We start from the raw sequence: 23,963 nt of genomic DNA, 5'->3' as shown, positions 1-23,963 counted from the left end.
CCACATCTGGTCCCCTCACTGCAGTGGGACAGGGCCCCACCTGACCAGCCCTGATGTGAGCAGGAGAAGCTTCCTCTTCCCTGCACTGCAGCCCCACAGTGAGATCCACCCTCTCCGCGCGGGGCGGGGCACCCATTCCCCGAGGGCAGATGTTACAGGGAATCTGCTTAACAGCTGATCAGAAGAGATGAGGCAGGCACCCAACGCATCCTCATTCTGTGCTAAAGTCACAGCGCTAAGCTAAAGTGTGTCTGGGTAAATGCAGACAAATATGGAAAGTCTGTAGTTTGGGTATTTATTTTTTTGATTGATCACATACGTTAAGGGAACCCCATCTAAATCCAGGCATCCGGGGCATATGTGGGCAGTACTGGACCTGTGTGAGTAGCCTCTGCAGAGAGGTTTGATCTGTTCTACCTTTTTGGATATTTAAGACCTTACTAAGAGAAAAAAGAGGACACAATTTAGCTGTCAATTGCAGGGTGCTTGAGAAAAATAAGAGAGATACTGTCAGTTTGGGCCAGGACTGATCCTGTGACTGAAACACATAATTTGGAAAGATAATCTATGGTAAGATGCACAAAAGTTAGCAGACAAAGAGAAAAATTGGTGGCTTAAGGGGCAGACTCAATTTTAAAACTTAGGAAACCACATGGAAACTCAGTAAAGCTATATAGGTAACTATTTAACATGAAGCCATGCAATTTGGAAGACAAAGGCAACTTTCCAGCTCCCTCTCTGAAATGCTGGCACCGTCACCTAATCTGAGCGTCTGTCCTCCACAATAGAATGCATGTCCCAATGCACCAACTGTGTTCCCCAGCATGATGCTCCGTGACAAGAAACCCAAGGGTCCTGGCGAGTCAGCAGTCCTGTGTTTGGACTCTGAGAACCCAAGAGGACCTGAGTCCACTGACCAACAGATAGGAATAAGGATCTTTTCAGAGACAAAGAGAAAGGTGGCCAGGAACTGGTGAGAGGGTGCCGTCCACCCCACCTGAGACACTAAGAGAAATTAAAAACAGAATCAGGGCCATGGCAACCAGAAGAATCTATGAAAGGCCAAAGTCCACTGTCACAAGCAAAACGGAGAGGCAACATGAGGTGAGGGAGGACCCATCCTTACCAACATGGATCCATCGACCCATTTACAGTTAGAGAAATGTCGGACTGTGGTGGTGGGATCCGTGCTACCCCGCCACAGCCCGGTGTGGGAAATAGATTGGCATTTTGCTCTTTGAAAAGGCAGCGTCAGAGCCAGCACTGCAGAGGGTCAAGTCAGAGTCACAGGGCAGCCTTCGGGGAGACCGACCTTCCAGACTGCCGGAAGCTCAGAGGAAAGATGAACTATTAAGGCCTTGGCAGTGACCCTGCTCTCTCCTGGGAGGTGAGGAGGTGGACTCGGCTGAAACCCAGGAGAGACTGTGTCTTAGCTGTGTCCCCAGGGCTGGGCACGAGTGCACCAGAGCAAGATTGCAAAAGGCCTGCCCGGTGGTCGCGCGTAGACAGAATGGACATTTGTCCCCTCCCTTATCCTGGTATCTCTGGGCCAGGGCTGCATCTACAGCTTCCCTGCAAGAGCGACTCACCCCACAGAAAGTTCTCTCCAGCTGAAAAGGCCTCACTCTAACTTTCTGATGACCGTCTACACGGCTGGCTGCACACTGGCAAGCAGCAGGCTGGGTCTCACTGTCTGAGCCAACCGTGCACCCGTGTTGCCGTGAAAACTCAGTCAATCACGGAGACGCTGAGAAATCTCAGGCACTGTGATGTTAAACAAGAGGCATATACACAAAAGCTTTCCGGGGCTCGTGACACCATGACACAGGACAAAACGAATTCCAGAATGGGAGCATAACTGAAACATAGAGCTGGTCCGATCAAGGCCAACTGTTTGGGTGCCAGCTGACCCAGAACCCCCTTGATCTCCACCTTTTGGGGGCCTAAATCAGAGCCAGATTCTGCTTAGAAGAGCTCCATGCCTCAGAGTGTTGACAGCAGCCCAGGAAGAGCCCTCCTGGTGGTCTGTGTCCCTCGGAGGGATGGTGGCTTTCTTCTCACCCAGGGGAGAAGGGAGGAGGGGGAGACAGAGGGATGGCTGTCCTTAATTGTTGCTTTGTTTGATTTATTAAATCCAGAGTCATCATCTAAAATGGGGCTAATCTCATTAGAACGTAGACCGCTCTATTATTTCTTGGGATGGGGTTAATTTCATATTTGCAGAGTCATAAAATAGAGAGTCCAAAATCCAATTACAGAGGCTTAATTTCATAGCAACTAAAGAGAAACATTTCTATCATAAAGGAAAATAAATCCTCTGCTACTTCGGGAAGCGATTTGTCAGGGACTGGGGGCCTAGGAAGAGGGTCTCCATTAACGCCGCCCGACTTTGCATGCCCATGCATCACAGAGCGCTTCAAGGCTGCGGAAGAGAGCAAATTTAATCAGCTGAAGTCAAAGTAATCAGGCTTGGGTTGACACATTTCAAGAAAGGTCAGTGTTAAGCACATTTTCTGATCCCTAACGCAGTTACTGTGTCATCGTCTCCGAGTTAGTATCCTCCAGCTTGGATCTCCAGGATGGATGTGAGCTGCGAGGCGCTAACTATATTAGGACTAACAGGATTTATTTCACATTCTAATATTTGTTATTCCTCATAATTTTCCATGTGTCATGCTGGAAGACCGGTGAGGTAACACAATTAAGCTCAGAGTTGAACAGCTAAATGTATATTAGCAAATCAATCTGAATTTGTGCATAACCCAATCACGGTCCCACTGGCCGAGGGGAGGAAATTCATTTGCTTACATTAGGCTTTAACTCGGTTACGGTTTGCCAGAATTGGTGGTGCGGTTACATGCACGTCAGTGTTGGTATGGAAGAAGCCCCGGCCTGCCTTGAGTTGGTGGATTCTGCCACAGGGAAGAGACACAGGAGTGGCTCCACGGTACGGCCTCACTTCAGAGGTGGCCACCCTTTCTCGCGAGGGGATGCTGCCTGACCCCATCCCTTGCTGCCCCAATCCTGCAGTGCTTCTCCTGTGCCATTATCTAACCCATTATGTAGACACGGAGCCTCTAACTTCCAAAAAGGGAGATGTGGCCAGCACGAGCTCATTTTACATCAGTTTCCAGAGTTGCCAGGGGCTCCCAGAATGATTTAAGGACACTCGCAGATCTCACGTCCAATCCCAGTGAGCGTTCACTAGTGACTCCCGTGACTCAGTGGTGGGCGAATCGGGACGAGGCTCTGGGGGCAGCGCTGTGTTCGCAGCCTCAGTCCCTGCAGTGCGGTGGCAGCTCCCGGGGACTTGAGACTGCCTGGCAGGACCCAGCGCACTGAGCTCAGCCTCACACTTTGTTAAATGAGCTCGCCCAGCGCGCATTCCTTAGGTGCTCTCCTGATAACACGGTTCTAAAATGATATTGAGTCTGTAAAACACCATAATGGCTTTATATTGCTAATTCCAGAAATCCAGTCTATTACCCAAGGGCCAGCACTCCAATAAGATGCCTCTGGGCTGCAGAGTAAATAACAGGACGGCTCTACGCGCAGGGCAAAGCCCTCCTAGGCTGGGCGCGAAGACGTTTCACGCTCCGAAGTGAAGCAAAACTTTCTGTTCTGCGGATCTGCTTGACCTTTGATACAAAAGTGCCAGAAACAATTGTGAATCCTGCTGACAGCCAGGGCCCTGAGTGCTTTGGAGGCACCTGCTCTGTCCCCATGGAAACATGTAGATCAAACGGCAAACCCGGACACAGGAGACGCAGAGGCGAGCACAGCGCACTGAGGTGGGAGATCGCTGGGTCTTTGGGTGCCCGCCTTAGGCGCAGAGTGACTTCACCAATCAGCAGTGGTGCGGTGTCACTTTGGCTGAGCACGCGCTCCAGAGGCCTCTGCCCACAGCGCTGGGAAGCTCAGCCACGTGAATCTCAAGTTCCCCACACCGCACTTTGGATTCTTCCCCTTCTCTTCTTCTGAGTGTGCACACGTGTGTGCATGCGTGTGTGTGTGCGTGTGTACCTGTGCCTGCGTGTGTTGCTGGGAATGCAACCCAGGGCCTCATGCAAGCCAGGCATGCGCTCTTCCACAGAGCGGTCCCGCCCCACTGATCGCTCTCTGTTTTCAGGAGTCCGTGTTCACAGTGATTCCATCCATCTTGGGGAGTCAGTCCATGCACATGGCACCCCCTAATTCTTCTTAGGTCTCTGTCCTCTCTGTCATTCCCTTCTCCTGCCAGCTCTTGGTTTTCTTCCCATTTACAAAATATCAAAATATCTGCCTCCCTCTTTCCTAGTATCTATCTGCCATTTTGTTCTCTAAATTATTTATACCTCAGGTTTCTCATATAAGGGAAGCTAGGCGTGTCTGATTTATTTCACTCCACTTTACGGCCTCAAGGTGCACTCTTTTCCCTACAGAGGACTCGTGCTTATCCTTCTCATGGCCGAATACTACTCCCTTGTGTGAATAAAAATCCTATTTATTTATCCATGCATCTATCAATGAACATGGATGACAATGGCCACTTCCAAGCTATTGAGTTGTGCTGCTATAAACATGAGTGAGCGTGGGTCCCTGTGCTGTGAAGTCTGTGACTTATTAACTTCTGGTGTCTCCTTCTCTTGTTATGTAGCCTTCTCTGCAATCTCCTTGTCTTGCATAATGATGAGACCCGAGTAGCCTTTAAAACACTGAACTTCCCTTTGTGCTTCCTAGAAATCACTGTCACTGATTTTTGGAGGGGGGAGGAATGGGACCCTGAAATTAAATCACCATTTGGATCCTTGTCTCCAGGTCACGATTTCTCCTGAGCTTTCCTGGAGCAGGAAGGCAGCCCCGTCCCTCCTGCTCCTCTCCTCCCGTGACGGCCTGCACCCCACGTCTAACCAGGACATTTGCCACCACCGATTCTCAGTCCATTTCCATGGCTGGCAGTGCTCCCGGGCAGCACCGGCCAGAAAGTCCATGTCCTGTCCCCTTGCACCCAAGGGGGTCCTCCCTAGAGGTACACCCGAAGAAAACAGGACAGAAACTAACGCACACCCACTGCATGCCAGCTCCATGCCTGCTGGCTGCGTCGGATGCCCAGGTGACTGCTGCCCCTGGATGGCAGCCACCGAGGGATTCTGCATTAGAAAGAAATACCTGCCACTAACTCTGCCTAATGCAATGGTCTGTCTAGCAAACGTGGGTCCCCTGAAAGGATCAGGGCCTGGACTCACGGGCGCCCCTGGGAGAGACAGCCGCAGAGTGGGCCGCGCGAGCTCAGTCACCTACCTGCAAGAGGTCCAGTTTGAGCCGCAGCTCGCCCTGCGTGGAGGAGCACAGCGCGCCCACGATGATGCTGGCATACTCCTCCGCGTTGATGACCGACAGCTGCTCCAGGATGCTGAGCGCGGCCTCGCGGTAGCACTCGTCGTCCAGGAAGATCTTGATGAAGGGCACCATGCCATGGTCCTTCAGGACCACTGCGGACAGAGGCAGGGAAGGGGCCGCAGTGAGGGGCCTTCGGGGATCCAACTCATGACCGACCTCCCGCTTACCTGGCAAGGGCTGGAGCCGCTCAGCTAAATCCCCAGCTCCCTTTTTTCCCCAAATAACACTTGTTTTGGATGACTTAGAAAGAAGCTAACAATTAAATAGAAATATTTTTTCTTTGCCAGTGAGAATTCTATGTTTTTAGGAATCTTTTGATCCATATCTCCTCATAGGAGGTAAGTTTGGCAGATATACTGTACAGGTTGACATCTAACATTAACAAACTCTTGTAATCTTATGGAAAAGTCCTTTTCTTTTTAAAAACCTAAGTAAAACATGCTTTAAGTCTCCCTTTATTGTGTGTAATTCCTCAATCCAGCAGAGCCAAAACACACAACCAAAACTTACAGGAAGCAAACCAGAATTTAAGAACATATTTAATGCCTAGGTAATTTCTCTGGGAGAAAATTAAATGAATCCAGCCTGTGGTATGCTTCTGCTTAAAAGTAACCCTAAACACGGCCTCCCAGGACTGACGTATGAAGTCATCCTCATGGAGAAAAATTCAGGGATGAATGTCACCAAGTAAGTTCAAGTGGATTCAAGCAACTCCAAACCCCTGAGGTGGGATTTTCCCATTTATGGGCCAAGATCCCCCATGTAGAAGTCACCTGTTCTGGAGAAGACTCTGAACTCTCCCTTGATGTATACTAACGTGATGTCTGGGAACATGAATTTAGCCAGTACCTCCTGGGAATGTTTTGGGATTTAATGTCAAGGGGCTTTTCCTCTGCTATCAAGAAATAAAAGTGTTACATTCAATAGAGATGATCTATGAAGACCTCAGATAAAGATGAGAAATCACCAAGCCTATGGACCCAACTTCCCCTGGAGCACAGGCTTCACGTGACACATGTGTACATTTAAAAACATATTTTTGAAAAGCTCAGGAAGCTAACAAACTGCAGGATGGCTGAAGTTGCTAAATTCATTCTGGACAAGAAACATAAAATTACATTTCTTAAAAATGAACGCATTTTCTTTGGGCTTTACTCTTTAGGATTTAAAAAACAAAGCAACTCTCACTAATGATCTACAATCACTAGACCAGAATTGTAATGGATTTTAACTGAAAGGGGAAGAGAGATCCGTGGTCTGGTTAATTTAGAAATCTTCAGATCAAGCACAGGCTTGTTTAATCAACCTTAGTTTACAACCTCAGGAGTATAAAACTTTAACCAAGGAGTCAACCAACTTACATCAGTAGTGATCATCAGATCACTAAAAGTCAGTCAACCAAGGATGTAAGCCACAGCCATAAAACTGGCTAGTATTTGAATAAATCCTTTGCATGTCGATAACCAGCACATAGAGAACCAGAAAACAGTCGTGTTTTACTACAGGCTGGCAAGGCAGGGCAAGCACAGTCCTTACCCGCGTTCCGAACCGAGCCTTTCAGAAGTGCGACCACAGTTCTCAGTGTCACCGCGGTGAGTTCACGTTCTGAATCGTGGACACCAGGACTGGGCTCTTTGCTTCCTGCCATATTAAACAATCAACCAAAAAAATTTTTAAGAATTCATGACATGAGCTACATTGGGTTTTGTCCTCCAAGGTGATGTAAATACAATACTTCCACTACAAGGGAGAGGGCACCCCAGTTCCTACTCCCCCAATGGTTCTCCAATTTGAGCACCCTGAGGGCACATGGGTGAAATCCAGAGCCCCATAGCAGGCCCGTCCCCAGAGATTCTGAGTTAGTAGGTGTTGGGTGCGACCCTATAATCTGTATTTCTAAGATACCAGGTGAGGCTGGCGGAACTGGTCCTGTGACCACACTTCAGAAGCATCACCCCAGAAGACACAGGGAGCCCCAACTTGAGCTTCTCTTGGCCACTTTTGGTTCCCATTCATGCGTGGAGGGTACGAGCCAGGAGCTGTGGAAATTCTGGAATAAATCCACAGCCCCACCGGATCCACAGGACCAACCAGATGCCTGTGTTCACCAGCAATACCACTTCCAGAACAATCCCTGAGCAAACTGGAAGCTTCATACACATTTAGGGGATGCAGAAAGAAAGAGCTGAACACAGAATGACCGAGTATCTAAGGCAAAATAAGACACATTTCAAAGCACACAGGACAGCCCACGTAAAGTCCAAGCTCTCCTAGGGACGGCGACAGGCCTGGAGCAGGACGGAGATGTAAACTCCATGTCAGGCTGCTAAGAGGCAGTGCCAAGCTAACACAGAAACACTCAAAGACATCTCAATACGCAGGAAAGCAAAGAAAGCCAAATGTCAACTTCACTCACGTGGGATTTCAGGCACCCGGTTTGCTCTGGTTGAAATGCACCCTTCAAACACTCCCCAGCTAAAAACTTAATCCCTGAATCAATGATATTTGGAGGAGGGGCTTATGGGAGATAGTTAGCTTTAGGAGAAGTCACGTGTGTGTGGGTTTACATAATGGGACATGGGCTTATTCCAAGGACACTGACATGCTTGCTGTCTGTCCAGGTGACGCTCTCTGCTGTGCTAAGACCCTCCCCACCCTCCCGCACTAGATACTGAAGCCCTTTTCCTCCTTATAAATTACCCAGCCTGTGGTGTTTCACTATAGCAACACAGGTCAAAAAGAACCACATAACAACGTACTGCCCAGCACCTGGCCCTGAGGCCCAGACACAAACAGTATCATGGAAGGACATGGGTCCTTCCAGGCCTCCAAAAGCCACCTGAACTTCTCTTGGAACATCAACCACGGGCTTCCGGACAGGAGCACAGATTCTGTAGGATTCTGTGACTGCCGTGCACCAAGCATGGCATGAGGTCCTGTCCCTCACTGCAATGTGATCATCCACCTTGTACAGAGAAACAAGCAGCCTCGTAGAGGAAAAGTCATTTCACTGAGAGTCCTCGGCCTGTTCGTGGATTCCAGCCCAGGCTGCCTGGCCCCGGCATCCTCAGAAACTTCCTTGCTGAGATGCTCAGAGAAACAGACAAGCTGATGGCTTCAGCATAGGTCAGAATCCTCAGAAGCTGCACGCCACAGAGCCCCAGGTCCTCCGGGTCAGCGCAGTGTGGGAAGAGGAGGAGGAGGAGGAAGCAGGAGGGGTAAGAGGAGGGTGCTGAGTCCCACCCACCCTGCTCCGTGCTGATCTCCCAGTGCTGTGGCGTAGGGGACGGAGGGAAGGCTGGGAGGGATGGAGAAGGGCTTTGATACCAGGCTTCCTACATGAAAATCACTGCAGGTGGGGCTGCGGGCCACAGAGTGTCCCCACACTCTCCCTGTAAAGGAGCCCGGCCCCTCACCACTGGGCCCCTCCATAAAGACAGAGGGACCTCAGACCCCCGCGGGACAGCAGGAGCTGCTGAGGCTCAGATCCCACAGTGCAGTGGCCCAGACAGGGCCAGGGGCACACGAAGTGGGACCAAGACTCAGAGGGGTGTGCTGAGACATCAGGCCCCTGGTGACCCTCTCCTGCAGGAGACCATCAACCTACAGTGTAAGGCCTAGCCCAGCTGCAGAGGAGCATTCAGAACCCCAAGCCTCCCAGAATCCTGTCTGCTTCCCATTAGCAAGGACTGGAAGGCCGCCCACCACCTGCCATCTGCACCCTGACAGTGTCCAGGCCAGAGGTGGGACACCCCAGGGCCCATGTGAAGTTCCAGCCAGTGCTCCAACCTCCTCATGGGGAAGGTGGGTGGCTCCTCATCCTTAGGACCCCACGTGCCCCAGGAGTCCCTTCCCTGACCCTCACGACACCCATGGCATGAACTCACTCACCTTCTGTTCCACTGAGGGGTGGCCAGCTTGGCACACAGACCAGGCCTGGCTCTCCGTGCCCCAGCCCACTTGCCCACCCGTCCTGAGACCCCAGAGCAGCACCTGACTTCCGCATGATCTTGGCCTGCTTCCGCAGCTGGGCCAGCAGCAGGCCCAGCAGCCCCGAGTCCCGGAAGATGTCGGTGAAGAGGGGTTCACTGGCGGTGATCTTGAGGATGCTCTGCAGGGCCATGAGGGTGCAGGACGACTGGGGGTTCTCCTTGATCAGATGCTGCACTTTGCGCAGGATCTCGTGGGGCACGTAGCGCAGCCTGAACACCAGGGCCTCCAGCAGCTGGAAGAAATGCACCTGCACCAGCGGCGGCTTTGCGGGCATGAGCTCCACGAACTGCGAGATAGGCTGCAGGGTCCACTCCAGCAGGAAGAAGTTGCGCGGGTTCCAGGCCCACATGGTCTTGATGGCCAGGAGGACCTGCGTGCAGAGGACGCAGTCGCTGGCCTTGTGGAAGACGTTCTGCAGGACCTGGAAGGCCTGGAGGTTCTTAACGGTCACCCCTGAGGAGGAAAACAAGGGTCACGCTGCGAGTTATTTCTCCTGCCTGCCAGGTGGGACCAAAATATACAGTGAAGGTTTGCATTCTGAAAATGTAACCCAGTAAGACGTGTTTCCTGTGAGTCCCTCCCAGAATGCTCCCCCTCGTTACAACCCACTTTGCCCATCATCTTGCGGCTTTCGGAAGCAGTTCTGAAGCCCTCTTTCCTGAGTGTCCATAACGTGTGCTTCACAGTATGGTGAACGCAGCAGCTGAGCACCATCCAGCAGGAAGGCAGCCTCATGGAAACACGGCAGGGTCTCTTCCTCCGCCTGATTCATGGGAATCAAGCCTGGGCCACTCCTGCCCTTCCTCTAAGTCAAGATGACCAGGAAAGGGAAACGTTTTCAATGGACTGAGGACATCGGGGGAGTCATAACAGTGTGCCTAAAACCATGCGATAAAAGGACTTCCCAAACTGTTTCGGAAAGCAGAATGGATGAAGGGTTAAGTTCTTGCAAAGTAAGGAGCAGTGTTTTTGGAGGAGATTCACAGCAGTGTGTCTTTTACTGTCATAAAGCCTTAAACTGTAAAGCCAGGTGTGTTGGTGCACGCCTGTATTCCAGCAATCAGGACGCTGAGGCAGGAGGATCGCTGTAAGCTCAAGGCCGGCCTGGGTTGCATAGCCTGAACTACATATCAAGACTCTGCCTCAAAAAATAAGTAAATTAATAAACTTTAAAATTTAAACATGCACCATATTTTTCGATCATACAATATATGTCTAGAATGTGTGGGAGCATTATTGCTAGGACACGCCATTTGAAATTTCTATTTTCTAACTCCTGTGAGTTCATTTCCATCGCAGTCCAAAAAGCAGCCACTTGGCATACGAGAAAGGCCCGAGCCGTATTGCCAAGATGGGGCTCCAACGGCTGCCACCCCGATTGAAACGCAGCGCTCTCCGCCAACTTCCAAGAGGGAACACAAAGCAAATTATGCCACTAACAGTCGCTCACAGAGCCCTCTGTCATAGTTTATGTCTAGGTGTGGGCTTTAGGGAGGCGGCTGGACCATGGAGGCTTTTAGCTGACTTGCTGTTGGTGGCAGGGCCCGGCCGGAAGAGGCGGGTCACTGGGGGCATGGCATGGAGGGGTTTGTCTTCCGTACTTTTCCCTTGATGCCCTGAGCAGCCCCGCTCTACTATGCTCCGAGGCCAACCTGCCCTGCCTTGAAGCCAGCTGACCATGCACTGAACTCCCCAGACCGTGAGCCCAAATGAACCTCTGCTCCTGTGGAAGACACAGGTGTCAGGTACTGGGCTTGGTGACCAGGAAAGTGACCATCACAGTCCTCTGTGCCTCGGAGATCAGAGAAGTGTCTGAAACTGGGTCCACACCCTGCATCTCCTACAGCCCCCCAAGGGCCTTCCTAACCCGGCCCCCACATGTGTCCAGGCTCCCTGCCTCCTCCGCGGCTTGGCAGCCTCCTGCCTCTCCTGTGCCTGGGACTCACCCAGCTGCTCCAGGCCACTGTGCCGCCCCCCAGGCCAGACTCCCTACCCTCATTCCAACCTGTGCACCGCACACTGAGCCCCAATGCTCCCCCCGGCATTTTCTGACTGACCTATCAAGGTCACAGCTGTGCCTGGGGTGTGCATCAGCCACTTGTCCTGCAGACCCCAGAGGGGACATGGGATGACCTCTATAGAGGAGTCCATGGAGCAGACACCCAGCCTGTTCACACTGGCACCCAGCACGAGGCAGGGTGTATGCTGCACAGAAAGTGTGGCGTGCTGATTGAGTTCATCAGTTAGCCCATCAACATTCAAAGTCCTGAGGACTCACTGATGTGAGTCTGTGTGGTAAGTCAGAGTCACTGGTCCCCATTTTATACGCAGATGATTCAGAGTAAGTCACAGGTGAGCTGGAGCTGGCACATGGCCTCCTCCATAATCTGAGAGACTCTCTGCCTTTATAAATAGTATTTCCTGAGTCCTCACAAAACAAGCTTTCTCACTGGACATGGCTGCAACTACAAACTAAAAAAATTATGTAAAGGGAGACTTAAGATCTACAGTGGTCTCCCCAAGGCCTAGGGCCAAATCAGACCCCAGTGTCGCACACAGGTGCATGGAGAAATGGGCCAGAGTGCACAGTCTCATTAAGGCGCAGCCCAAACCTGCCGGAGACCCAGAGAAGCACCCACCAGAAGACTCCTGGTGGAACCTGAAGCCCTCGAGCTGCGGGTAAGTGATGCTGTCGAACACCTTCAGCTCCGACCGCCCGCACGTCGTCAGCCACACCACCAGCCCCAGGAGCTCCTCCAGGTGGGGGTCCACTTCACCCTGGGTCAGCCCGTCATACCTGTGGGGGCAACAGAGCAGACACGTTGGCACGCAGTGCTGCCCACCAGATGCAGGCGCGATGGGGGTGTGCGTGCTGGTCCGCAGCACAGGAAGTGCGGCCCCAGACAGAGGTCACTCTGTTTGCAAACTTGGCCTCCCATCTGGCCACTGGCACAGGGTTCCCTCATTTTGGCTTTTGGCACTAAAGGTCCAGTTACACTTGGGTCAACCACGGCTTAAAAATAGGAAACAAAAATTTAAGTACATTCTGCTATAGCATATTGTAATAAGATTATTTTATTGCCACATATTTTTCATTTCTTAGAGTGCCTCATTTACAAATTAAGTTTCATCATGTGTATGTGTACTAGAGGAAAACATAGCATTTGTAGACTTCCTGTCAGTAGGCATCTGGGGCATGGCCATTAATGGGGGGCTACTGCTCACGGGAACTGTCAAGAGCCTGCATCTCAGGTCAGAGGAAACTGCTTTCCCTAGCTGGTTCCCCAAAAGGCACCCACAGGGCAGGGGCACCTCTGAAGTCAGAGATCTGATATTCCCAGACAGCAATGAAGCAGACAGCATGGAGAGAACTGGAACAAAGAGTCACTCTGCATATACCATGGCAAACCTCCATGGCACAGACCTCCATGGTCCAGACCAACGGGAATATTGTGCCCAGAGGGGCAGTAATTCTTTGCTTCCTTTGCAGGACACCTGCAGGTACGGCCATTTGGTCACACCTGGAGGACATCCGCCACCCCCACCCAAGTCCCGCCCTCTAGATGCCAAGCCTAACGCCACTTTCAAGTCTGGGGACCATGGTTTTAACTCGCTACCCAGAAACCAAGCAAAGCCCAAAGGCACATGAGCAGCCTCGCCCTGCAGCAACTCCCCAAACCCTGCTGCAGGGTCTGGAGAGTATTTGAGTCCACCGTTTTCTCTTTGTAAGCCCTGGGGCCCGACCTGTACATGATACGGCGCATCAGAGAGGAGGGACTAGTCCAGCCCTGGTAGACGGTGTCTGTGTGTGTTTCACAGAACAAAGTCTAGAAGACGGAGGAGGATGATCATGGAGCTGGTCATAGAGAAAAGAGTGGAGAATCATCACCTCAGCACCTCACTGAAGTTAGTCCTTCTGGGGAAACTGAGGCAGTATAGAACTCCCCCACACACACACGCACACATACACAGCCAGTGCCAGGTATCCACCCATCAGCTGGCACCAGCCGTCGGCCCAGAGCTGCCCCTGAGGGTGCTCAGTGCCAACACTTGCAGCTCTGGCTCACAGGCTGGGAGCTCTTAGCTGCCCCGAACCCCCAGCAGGCACTGAGCTCTGACAGGTGGAAGCTTGCAGATGTCATGAGCCACCACGCAGACTTGGTGAGGTCATCATCGGGAGGGAGCAGTCCGCGGCCATCTGCATGGTTACCTCTGCAGCCAGGGGCTCCCCTGGCCACACTCAAGGTGCTTTGCATTTCTGAAGCGGAGCTGACACACGCACCTCAGGCACCCCCGTGTTCCCCAGGGCCTTGCTCCAGACAGAGCCACTTACCGCAGCAGCACCCTGAGCAGCAGAGGGTAGCCCTCCCCATTCTCAAACTCCACGAGCAGGGCGGAGGAGATGGGGTAGGAGTCCTTCACGAAGCCCAGCACCAGGCTCACGGCCTCGCTCACCTCGGGCACCGGGAGAGCGTCCGTCAGCCTGGAGAGGTTCTGGACGGACAGCCGCACACAGTCTGTGGCTGCAAGGGAAGCACAGGCCGCTGAGCCCAGGCAGCCCCACCACCGCTCTGTCCTCCCTCCCGCGGCCCATCAAGTAGGGGTCCCTGCGTCTGCTGCTGGCTCCTGTCACACAAGGCTTGCCTGGGACGTGCCGTCCGGGAGCCAGGATGGCCACACTCTGCAGACCGGCAGGTGACACAGAGTGGGGACATACTCCAGGTCCTCTCCCCAAGCAAGAGGGAGAGGCCAGCTCCCAAGTCACACAATGGGGACACAAGCCATAGTATGGGGGAGGGCCTGGAGAAGCAGGGCTGGAGCCCAGTACAGGGCAGGAAGGACACATGTGAGGAGGAGGAGGAGGAGGGTGGAGGAAGAGGGAAGGAGAGAGGCAAGATGGGAGAGGGTTCCAGGGGTCGGGGCAGGTGACTGTGGGCGGGTTAGAAGCCCACGTGGGGCTGATGGTGCCTGAGTAGAAAGCCCAGGCAGACCCAGGTCAGATGACGGGAGCTGGTGGATTCCCTTTTGCCTAGATCCCTTGCTTTCGGGGACTTTCCACCAAGTAGGACCTCTTCGGAGAGCTGTGCAGGCCACCCTAGGGGACGCCTGGACTTCTCCTCACCCCATAAGTCCACCCCATGCCACCCTCTCCAGGTGAAAGTTCTAGATGCAGACAGAGCTTTGCACAGTGCGTGCACAGCACACGGTTCCCCTCTTCTCCTCCTGCATCAGCATGCGCCACAAGAGTCTTGCAAAGGAGCTGCCCTCCTGGACACAGTTCTCTTCCTGGGACCCCAGGAATCTCTACTGAGCTTCCAGAACATGGGCCCCAGCCTCAGTCCAAGAGTTCCCGGGAAGCCCTGTGTGGCCACGGCCAGCCCCTGGCCTCTGGGACCTACCCTGCAGGTACTGGACGATGCTGGGACTCTGTGCCCTGGAGATGGCCCTCAGCACACAGAAGGTGGGCTCCCTCCAGAAGCGAGAGCTGTTCTCCCAGAGACAGGTGGTGGCGATGAGCAGAGCCTGGAGCTCGTTCCCTGAGGGCAGCCCCTCCAGACTCTGGGGGTCGCTGCACAGGTTCAGCAACATCTGAGGAAGAGGAGGAGGAGGAAGAAGCAGGGAGCTCTGATTAGGAAGCCCCGCTCTTCACATGGATGTTTCTGTTTCTCCGGAGCACTGGTGGACAGGTCTCAGCCCCTCCTGACCACCCACAGAGCCAGCTCGGAGGGAAGAGCAGGGGTGTGGCTCACATCCGATCCCATGATCCCTGCGGGCCACGGCTATGCTCTGCACCAGGACACAGCTGTCCTCTGTGTGCGCCCACATCCCAAGACAACGCCACGTGCCTGAAGCCCTGTATCACCCCAACTCTGTGGGGCAGCCAGCCTCCATACCCATGGCCCAACCAACAAGGATGGAAAATATTGCAACTGTCCTGAAAATACACAGACTTTTTCTTGTCATTATTCCCCAAAGAATCAGCACAGTGACCCCAGATACTGACGTAGTACTTCACTGCACTAGGATTACATGTCACCAAGAGATGATCTGAAGCATGGAGCAGGTGAGCGCAGGCTTATGCACATTTTATGTAAGGGACTTCAGCAGCCACAGATCTGGGGTTCTACAGGAAATCCTAGAGGCGACCTCCTGGGGACACTGAGGCCCCACTGTGCCTCACTGTCTCCTGTCACGTGCGTCTATGAGAAACTTCACTTCAGAACTGAGGCCTGGGAGGGCTTAACAACACAACGTAATGAGCCAGGACAACTACAGCAATGTTCCATAGGAAAAGTCATTTAAAACTTAGGAGTTGCTCACTTTGGTTTCATGTCACATCTGGTGACTGAGAAAACGGAAACCAAGCCCAGCAAAAATGCAGACGGGGGAAGGGATGCTGTGACAAACAAGAGACTGACATCCACGTCGTTATGTGGCAATTCAGGAACACGCCATCGACGGCTCAGGTACAGACTCAGCAGGACCTGGTGCTATTTAGGCGGCTCCCAAATTCAGCAACCTGGTCTCCTCCAAGGATAGCAGAGGGTCTTCCAGTACCCTCCAGCCCCTGGGGATAATTCCCAAAGGCCCCAACAGGGACCTGTACAGAGTCCTTCCTGGACCAGCCCTGCATCCTCTCCCGCTTCATGCGAGCAGCTCTCACTGGTCCAGTAGGATCTTTGTCCAGCTTGGCAGCTGTCACGAACTCCTTCCACAGAATGAGTGCATTGCCAGCCTCTAGCGTGGTGACACAGCAGAAGCTGGGGGGCCACGCAGCTGGGCACTGAGCCCATTTCCAGCCTCCCTTGAGGGTCCATGTGGCCACGTGACCTGACCTCACCGTGAGCTTGGACAACCATTTCCTGCAGGCTTCTGCCTGCTCCCTCTACTGCAGCTGGCCAGGCTACTCTTGGGTCCCTGTTGACCTCTGCCCTCCGGTCAAATGCCGCATCCTGAGAACACTGAGTTCCAGGTCTTCGAGTGTAGATCGCCCCCAACGTCATCTCCCAGAGCGACTGCCCATGTCTTCCTGGATTGCTGTACCCGACTTCTGTCATTTGTGCAAGGGAGGACTCTGTGCCGCCGTGGCCAGCGCAGGTCTGGCACAGAGCTGGAGGACAGAGGTGGACTTGGTCACACAGCAATGGGACAGACACAGGGTCCCCTACGTCCTCGCCCTGGGGAGCAAAGAAGCAGGAGGCAGAGTGAGAGGACACAGCAGCTCAGCGGCAGCAGAAGCGGAGACTTCAGGCAAGAGGCGGGGAGAGGGGAAGTCCAGATGACCAGCGGGAAATGCCCGCAGCCAGAGATGTCTCCCCAGAGCGGGAAGGGGAGGATGTCACAGGGAAGTCAGAGTGTGGCCCCGAGCGACCTCGAGCCAGGCCCAAGGCCCGGCCCCAGCCCTCAGTGACCCCAACTCCACACACACCCGCCGCACTCTCGTCTGCACAGGTGGAGGAGGAGGACACACACATCCCCTGATGGTGGGGAGGGACTTGCAGGGGCCCAGTGGGACCCACAGGCAGGCGAGTATACGGGAAGGGAATGCATAAGGAGCAGGGATGGGTGCTCGTGTGACACTGGCCCGGAAGACCAGGGCAGGACTCAACACTCTGACACTTAGGGACACTGGCTGTCGCCATGACAATGTCTCAGCACACACGCGTCTGTGACACACTCAGCTGCCAGTCCTATGAGAGTCAAGCACACATGCATTCACACAGTGCCTGATACTCAGCAGGGCTAACAAACGGCTGTGTCACCAGCTTCTGCACTGACCATGTGACATTTTCATTGTCATCCAGATGACATGGCCCACATGTGACCTGTGGGAGGGGCATGCACATTTTCAATAAAAATAGCCCTAAACGGGGAGCTGTGGTTCATATACATGTGAACTATATTCTATATTTTATGCACAGCCCAAAACCATTGCTGTCAGCTCAGGGTGGCCCAGGCAAGGTGGCTTACTGTGTGCGCCTTGAACCGGTTAAAAATAATTTACCATAAAACACTACTCATGGCCGGGGACTTAGCTCAGCCACTCAGGTCCCTGCCTGGTAAATGTGAGGTCCTGAGTTCGATCCCCAGCGCCAAGGAAAAATAAAACACCACTCATGTTTGCATGGGTCCTGAGCATAGCCAGAGGCCAGCCAGGTCGTGAGTACCACATAGATTTGGGTGTTCAGTGACAAAGTCACCAAACCCAGTGACGTCTTTCTGAGAACCTGTCCTGCTATCAGGTGCTGTGGGCTGTAGTCACCAAATGTTGGCTAGTGCTCTGGGAGCTGGGCTGAGCTGATGTGATCTCAGCAGGAAAAGGTCCAGCGCGAAAGAGCTCGTGGAGCCAGAGGGCAGCAGGACCCGAGCACAGACCGAGGAGTCAGGGGTGCCGACACAGGGCACTGCAAAGTGCTGACAACACAGAGAACCAGGCGCTGAGAGTCAGGATTCCAGAAGGCCCCGACAGTCTGCTTTGGGAGCCAAGTCACAGCCCAAGGTGGGGGGCCCCGTCTCTCTCACCTGCACGAACATCCTCTGCCCTTGAAGGTCACTCTCTAAAGGCTCATCCTTGTCCACGGGAAAGACATAGAAGAGGTACAGGCACTGGAGGAGCAGGGCGGGGAGCCCGGACTCGGCCACTCTGCCCAGTGTCTCCTGCAAGGGAAGAGCACGTGTGAGCTGGACCCACCTCACCCGTGGTCAGGGCTGTGGAGACATCGCTTCTCTCTGAGTCCCACACTGTCAAGTGCAAAACGCAGGCAACCATGGGTCCCACCGAGGTGCCCGTGGAAATGAGGTTTATATAAGCGCTAAGGTTATCTTTCTTAAAAGGTACATGGAGGAGGAAGGGGAAGAAAGGAGGAAAAACAGAAAGAAGAAGAGAGAGAAAGGGAGAGAGAGGCAATGCAGGAAGGCACCGGAAACCAGATCACAAAGGTTTCCCTGCAAATCACAGCCACCGAGATGGGTGATGGGTGTGTGAGTGACAGGGCCCCCCTGCAAGGCACCCACCATCTGGCCCCAATCCCAGACTTTGCCAAGACCACAGTGGGCCACCCGAGGTGCCACACAGCAGCCTGGGCTGCAGCCAAGGCCACAGAAGAGCAGGGCAGTGGAGATGGAGCTTCCTGGGATCTCACTTCCCTGGAATCAGGACGTGTCTGTCACCCAGCTGCCCTGAAGGGCCCACTTGTTCCGGTGCACAGCAAGCCCTTGTTTGAACCCGTGTCCACTTAGCTACCTCAGAGAAGCTTCCAGAGAGAGCAAGCCCTGGCTGTGGGTCTCAGGCTGCTGTACCCCATGGTGGACCTGCCAGTCCTGCTAAGGAGTGTCCAGGGGTCCTTCCTGAATCAGAACTGGCTTTGGCTCCCCCCAGACCATGCCCCCTGCTCTGAGGGCCTGCCCCGGTGTTCCCCACCTACACCTGTGCCAAGCAGGGGTCTCTGGGCTGCCCTGCATGGGATCTTGGCCATTTCTGCTGGTGGCCACAGCTACCAAAGCCCACTTCCCCCGGAAAGGACACAAATCACCTGTACCTTCATAGGGCCGATGCCCCAAGCTCAGCACCACAGGGTGGCGCTGTGGCCCAGGGTGCAGATTTATTAGGAAGCAAAGACAGAACAAAGGCTCAGAGGGGCCCTGGGTGATACCCAAGGTGCTTTCTCACCAGTGAGACTCAAAGTTTCTGGGGATAGGTCGCCTGGCACCGTGAGTGGACCTGCCAGCCTTGCCCCGCAGCAGGAAACAGTAAGGGCCAGTCCTTCATACCCCACCTGTCCATCCTGCGGGAGGCCTCTGTACCTGGGGGCACCCAGCAGAGGCCGAGGTGCTCACCTCATCCGTCCCGGTGAGCACGTACACCGACTTGAGGAGCAGGTGGCCATCCTGATCCGTGTCTCCTCGCCACCTTAGCAGCTGTCCCGCGGCCACCCGTGCTTCTTCTGGAACACAACGAACAGCTGGAGTACAGGACCTGTGCACTCCAGCTCCTTGCACTGGGGTCCTCCCTCTGCCCCTCACATGGGACCAGCCCTGCACCTGCAGAGGCCCCAGCCTGCAGCTCACACCCTAGTGGCCAGGTGAGTCTGCCAGGACAGGCTGCATGGTGCCACCAGCCCTGCCTGATGGCCCAAGCCGGGGACCCCTGGTGGGCTTTGTGCTCCTCCTCCTCCTGTCCCCAACCATGGCATGCACGCTTCACCCCGTCACAGAGCAGAACTGTGCAGCCCACAGAGCCCGTAAAAGAGATGCTCTGCTCTCTGCAGAGGCCCTGCCCTGTGTGTGCATCTGTGTGAGAAGTGTGCTGTGTGTGTGGCACTGTGTGTCCCTGTGTGTGTGAGGGCGCATCTGCGTGAGTCACATGTGTGTAGTGTCTCTGTGCGATCATGTCTGTGTGCGATGAGTCCCTTTGACCTGGGTGTGTTTTAATCGATGTGTGTGCAGTCCTGTGTGTAGGTGTGTCGGGCTCTGTATGCCTGTGTCTGTGTCTCTGTACGCACAGTGTGCCCTTGCGTGTCTGCGTGTGCAGCCTGTGTACTATGAGTGTGTGTATCTGTGGCCGAGCTCTCTGACCCCGCCTGCTCCCCACATTTCCCTCCATCCCGAAGATCTCAGGGACACAGCGGGTGCTGGTCCTGTCTGGGCTCTGCCGGGCTGCAGGAGGAGGCCGAGGCAGGCGAGAGTGAGCAGAGCTCTGCCTGCAGCCTGGCTCCCGCACGCTGCTGACTTACCTGCAGGCTTCCCGGCCAGCGCCCTCTCGATTTGTTGGGCGAGCTGGTTGGAGACATCTCCTGCCAGCCTCTGGAGACTGGGGAAGCAGATGATGCCCACCGAGTGCTTCCAGGCCTGGTGAACAGCAAACAGGACTGGGTCAGAGGTGTCAGCGCTGCGGGTAAGGCAGGCAATTACCTTCCTCCCTCCCGGCCAGCCTGTCGCTGGCTCAGCTTTCCCAGATGGGTCCCAAAGTCCACCCCATCGTCAGCTTGGCTTCACGGGGATCCCACGCAGTGCCTCTCAGTGAGCCCCAGACCCACACACGCCATCGCCCCAGACCCCTTCTCAGGCACGTCCCCAGCTGCTGCACCTGATATCGGGGTGGTCCTGCCACACATCCAGCTGCCCGTTGGGAGCCTAGAGTGACCCTGTGCCCTCCTCACGCCTCCCTTACCTGTCAACGGCTGCGTCTGACCCGCCTCTTACCCAATACTTTTCTCTCTGCTGATGATATAATGAAATGCCTGAAGCTTTATATAGAACAGAGGTGCTGGAGGGAGCGTAAGATCCAGGTCCAGTGGTCTCCTCTGTCTGGGCTCTGGTGAGGGCACCGTAACTGTGCCCCATCATAGCAGAGAGGCAGAAACAGGCAGCCACGTGCAGAGGTGCCTAGGGCACAGGGCACCAGCACCGATCCCTCCCCAAGGCTGTGGCCCCATATGGTGATCACCTTCCAGGGCCCCGCCCCCTGACTTTCCACGCTCCAGCTCACGCCACTGGAGACCCAGCTTCTAGCCCGTCAGCCTTGGGGGGCGCACTCAGTCCACGCCAGACCACAGCGCAGCTTTCAGATCTCACACGGCCAACTTTGCTCTAGCCGTTCAATGACTTCTTTGAGATAAACTCAAAAAAGTAGGAGTGCCAGTTAAAGTGGGCACCATTCCCTCAGGGCTTTGGTGCATGCTGCTAGCTCATTCTCCCAATAAGGTTTGCCAGGTTGCACTCCTGGGCAAGGTTGGACTCCTGGGTGTGAAGCTGGCTTTTCCACACCCACATGCGTGTTTTCACAAATGTAGCTCATCTCAGCTTTAGGCTTTTGATTACCGGAGTGGATAAACAGCTTCACCAAGTCCCGAATTTTTATTCTCAGCCTATACTATCTATTAAGATTTGGTCGGCTTTGTTTAAAGAAGATCTTTATGGGTTAAGAGTTAGCCTTTGACCTTAGCACAATTGCAGAATTTCAGGTTTCTTGTCTGTCTGTTAATTTGGCATGCTTTTGGTTTAGTTGTCCATAAATCTAAAATTCACATGAAATCAAATTTCCCTCAAGCGGGACCAAGCCCAGGCACACATCTTCCCTGCCACCCTCCCCACCTCGGAGGTGGGCACTATCTTAACGCCCACTTTGCACGAACTGAGCCTGAGCTGGTGCAGAAGCCCACAGCGTCAGCACCCGGATGTGAATGCTTTCGCGTGCACGGGACACGTCCAAGCAGCATTTGCCTGTCTGGGAAACTGGTGGTGGCCACCTAGACTCAGCGGTTGGTCACCTGGCATGGCCAGCCTAGAAGAAAGCCCATCTTCTAAGCTCAGGACTTCTGTGGGAAGATGATTTCTCTCCCCAGGACCACAAATGTTGCTGGGATGTCTTTGTAACAAATGCCAGCTCCCGCCCCTGCACCAGCGAGCCCTTCAAAGACCAATTTGCAGGCAGTTGACTTAGAGCATCGATATCGATTGTCTCCAAGGGCCGGGACTCCAGGCGGGCTCTACAATAAAGCAAATTGGGCCACTGTGACTTGAACAGTAATTGTACTCAGAGCCGCTCTCCCAAGGCTCCAGCTCCTTCCTGGGACTGTCATGGGCTCTTTCTGGCCACTTTAACTCTTTCAGGCCACTAGGGTGCCGTTTGACACGTGGAGCTGATCATTTGCTGAATAGCACCACAGAGACCCAAAGAGTTAAAGCAGCTTCCAAAAGGCCTCATTTCTCTCCCCAAACTGGGACTTGCACGCTGGGCGAATATTGCTCAATATTTTTTGAAAACTTATTTACTGACATTGTCTCCGCTGTACCATCACGCCCGTGGCCGTCCCTCTCGTGGAACAAAGAGAAAATGATGCTCTAGTCTCTCAAGGAAAATCAGAACGCAAGCTCTTAAGGAGATGCTGAGGGAAACTCAGCTTTCGAATGACAAAGGGAAGCCGGTGGTTTTCCAGCCTGACCGGGATGTTCCTCTCGCGGTTACAGCAGGGCCGGAATTTGTCTTTCAGTGTGTTTCTGCCAACCTGAGACGGTCCCTGAGGTTCACCAGCTAGCATGACACAGCGGGCGACCTCCTTTGTAAGTTTAAAAATTAAAAAAGTACCGCATCAAAGCTTCACTGAAAGAATAAAAATTTCGATTGTCAGTTAGATCCGCCCTTGGTGTATGAATAACTGACCACACTCAAGGGCGTGAGCTCGGCACCGCTGCACCGCTCAGGGTAGTTAGCCTGAGAGTGGGCAAACACACACACACACACACACACACACACACACACACACACACACACAACACACGCATGCATGCATGCACACGCACGGCACACACGCGTGCGTGCACACCTCTATGTTGTGGATTCCTCCCCATGTCATCCACTGTCACAGTTACCTATTGCTGCCTGAAAAACCACCCCAAAATTGAGTGACTTAAAACGATGGTGTCATCAGTTTAGCTCATGGATCTGGAACTTGGGCCGGAGTCAAAAAGCATGGCCGCCTCTGCACCAGGCAGCTAGGGCAGCCGAGCAGGGCGGAGCCACCTCCCGGGCGGCACCCGTGTGGCTGGGAGGTAGTTCTGGCTGCGGGCAGCAGTCACGGCTGCAGGTTGGGGGCTCAGTTCTTCTCTGAGTAGGCTTTTACTCTGTTCTCACAGAGCTGCCGGGCCCTGGGTGCGAATATTCCAGGCAACAAGAAACAGCAGCTCGAGGCTCCCTTGTCTGTATCAGCGCGGCCCAGCCCAGGCATCACCCATCCACTCAGATTTAAGGACAGGGGACACAGACCTCATGCTCTGCTTGGAGGAGTGGGACCCGGTTCACACATCACCACCCACCACACCCGCACATCTCTGGGTATCCCGCCGTGATCCCACCCAGACTACCTGTCCCACACCCTGGGGGATTTTACACCTACTGTGGGCATGTGCTGCTTCCTACACATCCTAAGAACCTGCTTCACCCGCTATCTCTGTAGCTCTGCATTGTGCATACCATGCCACAGAGCGTCTCTGAGCAACGGGGGGACCTGGAGGCTTCCCTTCCACTGAAGCAAACTCAGCCCCAGACCAGGACCCGCCACCTGCCATGTTCACTACTGGAAGCCGTTTCTTGTGGTGTGATGACCTGTGAGCAAACAGGGCACTGGAAAGACCAAGGCTGAGAGGAGCGATTGCATCAGGAATCCTTCCTACAGACACCGCCCTGCACGCTGCCAGGCCATCGGCCCCACGCCACTTCCTATGTGAAGCAGCGAAGCCCTTTCCCGACCTGCAATATCCTGCAGTCAGTTCTCCAAACATCACAAGGGCACAGGGTGACAATGTTTTTGTGCCCAAACGAAAAGCAAGTTCCTAGACAGCAAAGTCATTGTCTAGTGAGTCATGGATAGATAGAGAAAGAGAAACCAGATACAGCCACACAGGCTGGCACAGAGCAACGCAACCCTCGGCCGGTCAGCAGTAGAGACTCGGGTAGACCAGATGGTTCCAGTCCGCAGCTAACCACCTGGACTGTGTTACTCCCCATCTGCAAACCCTTTCCACAGTGCTGATGCAAGGACTCGGGAATATTCTCCATAAACTCTGCTTAGCCAGCCACAGCCTGGGAAATA

At 53.9% G+C, this 23,963-nt stretch overlaps 1 protein-coding gene across 5 annotated transcripts in view; it reads right to left on the bottom strand.

Annotated features, from left to right (window-relative positions):
• Positions 1-23,963, bottom strand: part of Wdfy4 (WDFY family member 4) — a 216,713-nt gene that overhangs the window by 174,392 nt on the left and 18,358 nt on the right. For all 5 annotated transcript variants that reach the window (XM_013148615.3, XM_063233765.1, XM_063233764.1 and 2 more), the window contains exons 3-11: positions 20,106-20,220; positions 19,210-19,316; positions 17,896-18,030; positions 14,772-14,961; positions 13,706-13,895; positions 12,012-12,169; positions 9,373-9,825; positions 6,916-7,020; positions 5,281-5,471 (exon numbers count right to left, since the gene is read on the bottom strand). In XM_013148615.3, coding sequence (XP_013004069.1) covers positions 5,281-5,471; positions 6,916-7,020; positions 9,373-9,825; positions 12,012-12,169; positions 13,706-13,895; positions 14,772-14,961; positions 17,896-18,030; positions 19,210-19,316; positions 20,106-20,220 — 1,644 coding nt within the window. The remainder of the gene's footprint in view (positions 1-5,280; positions 5,472-6,915; positions 7,021-9,372; positions 9,826-12,011; positions 12,170-13,705; positions 13,896-14,771; positions 14,962-17,895; positions 18,031-19,209; positions 19,317-20,105; positions 20,221-23,963) is intronic.

The sequence above is a fragment of the Cavia porcellus genome, unplaced genomic scaffold (assembly GCF_034190915.1).
Source record: "Cavia porcellus strain 051 isolate PalLab524CR breed Dunkin Hartley unplaced genomic scaffold, mCavPor4.1 scaffold_23, whole genome shotgun sequence".
NCBI classification, from domain to species: Eukaryota; Metazoa; Chordata; class Mammalia; order Rodentia; family Caviidae; genus Cavia; species Cavia porcellus.
Note: the sequence above shows the minus strand (reverse complement) of the source record. Positions and strands in the feature narration are given on the sequence as shown.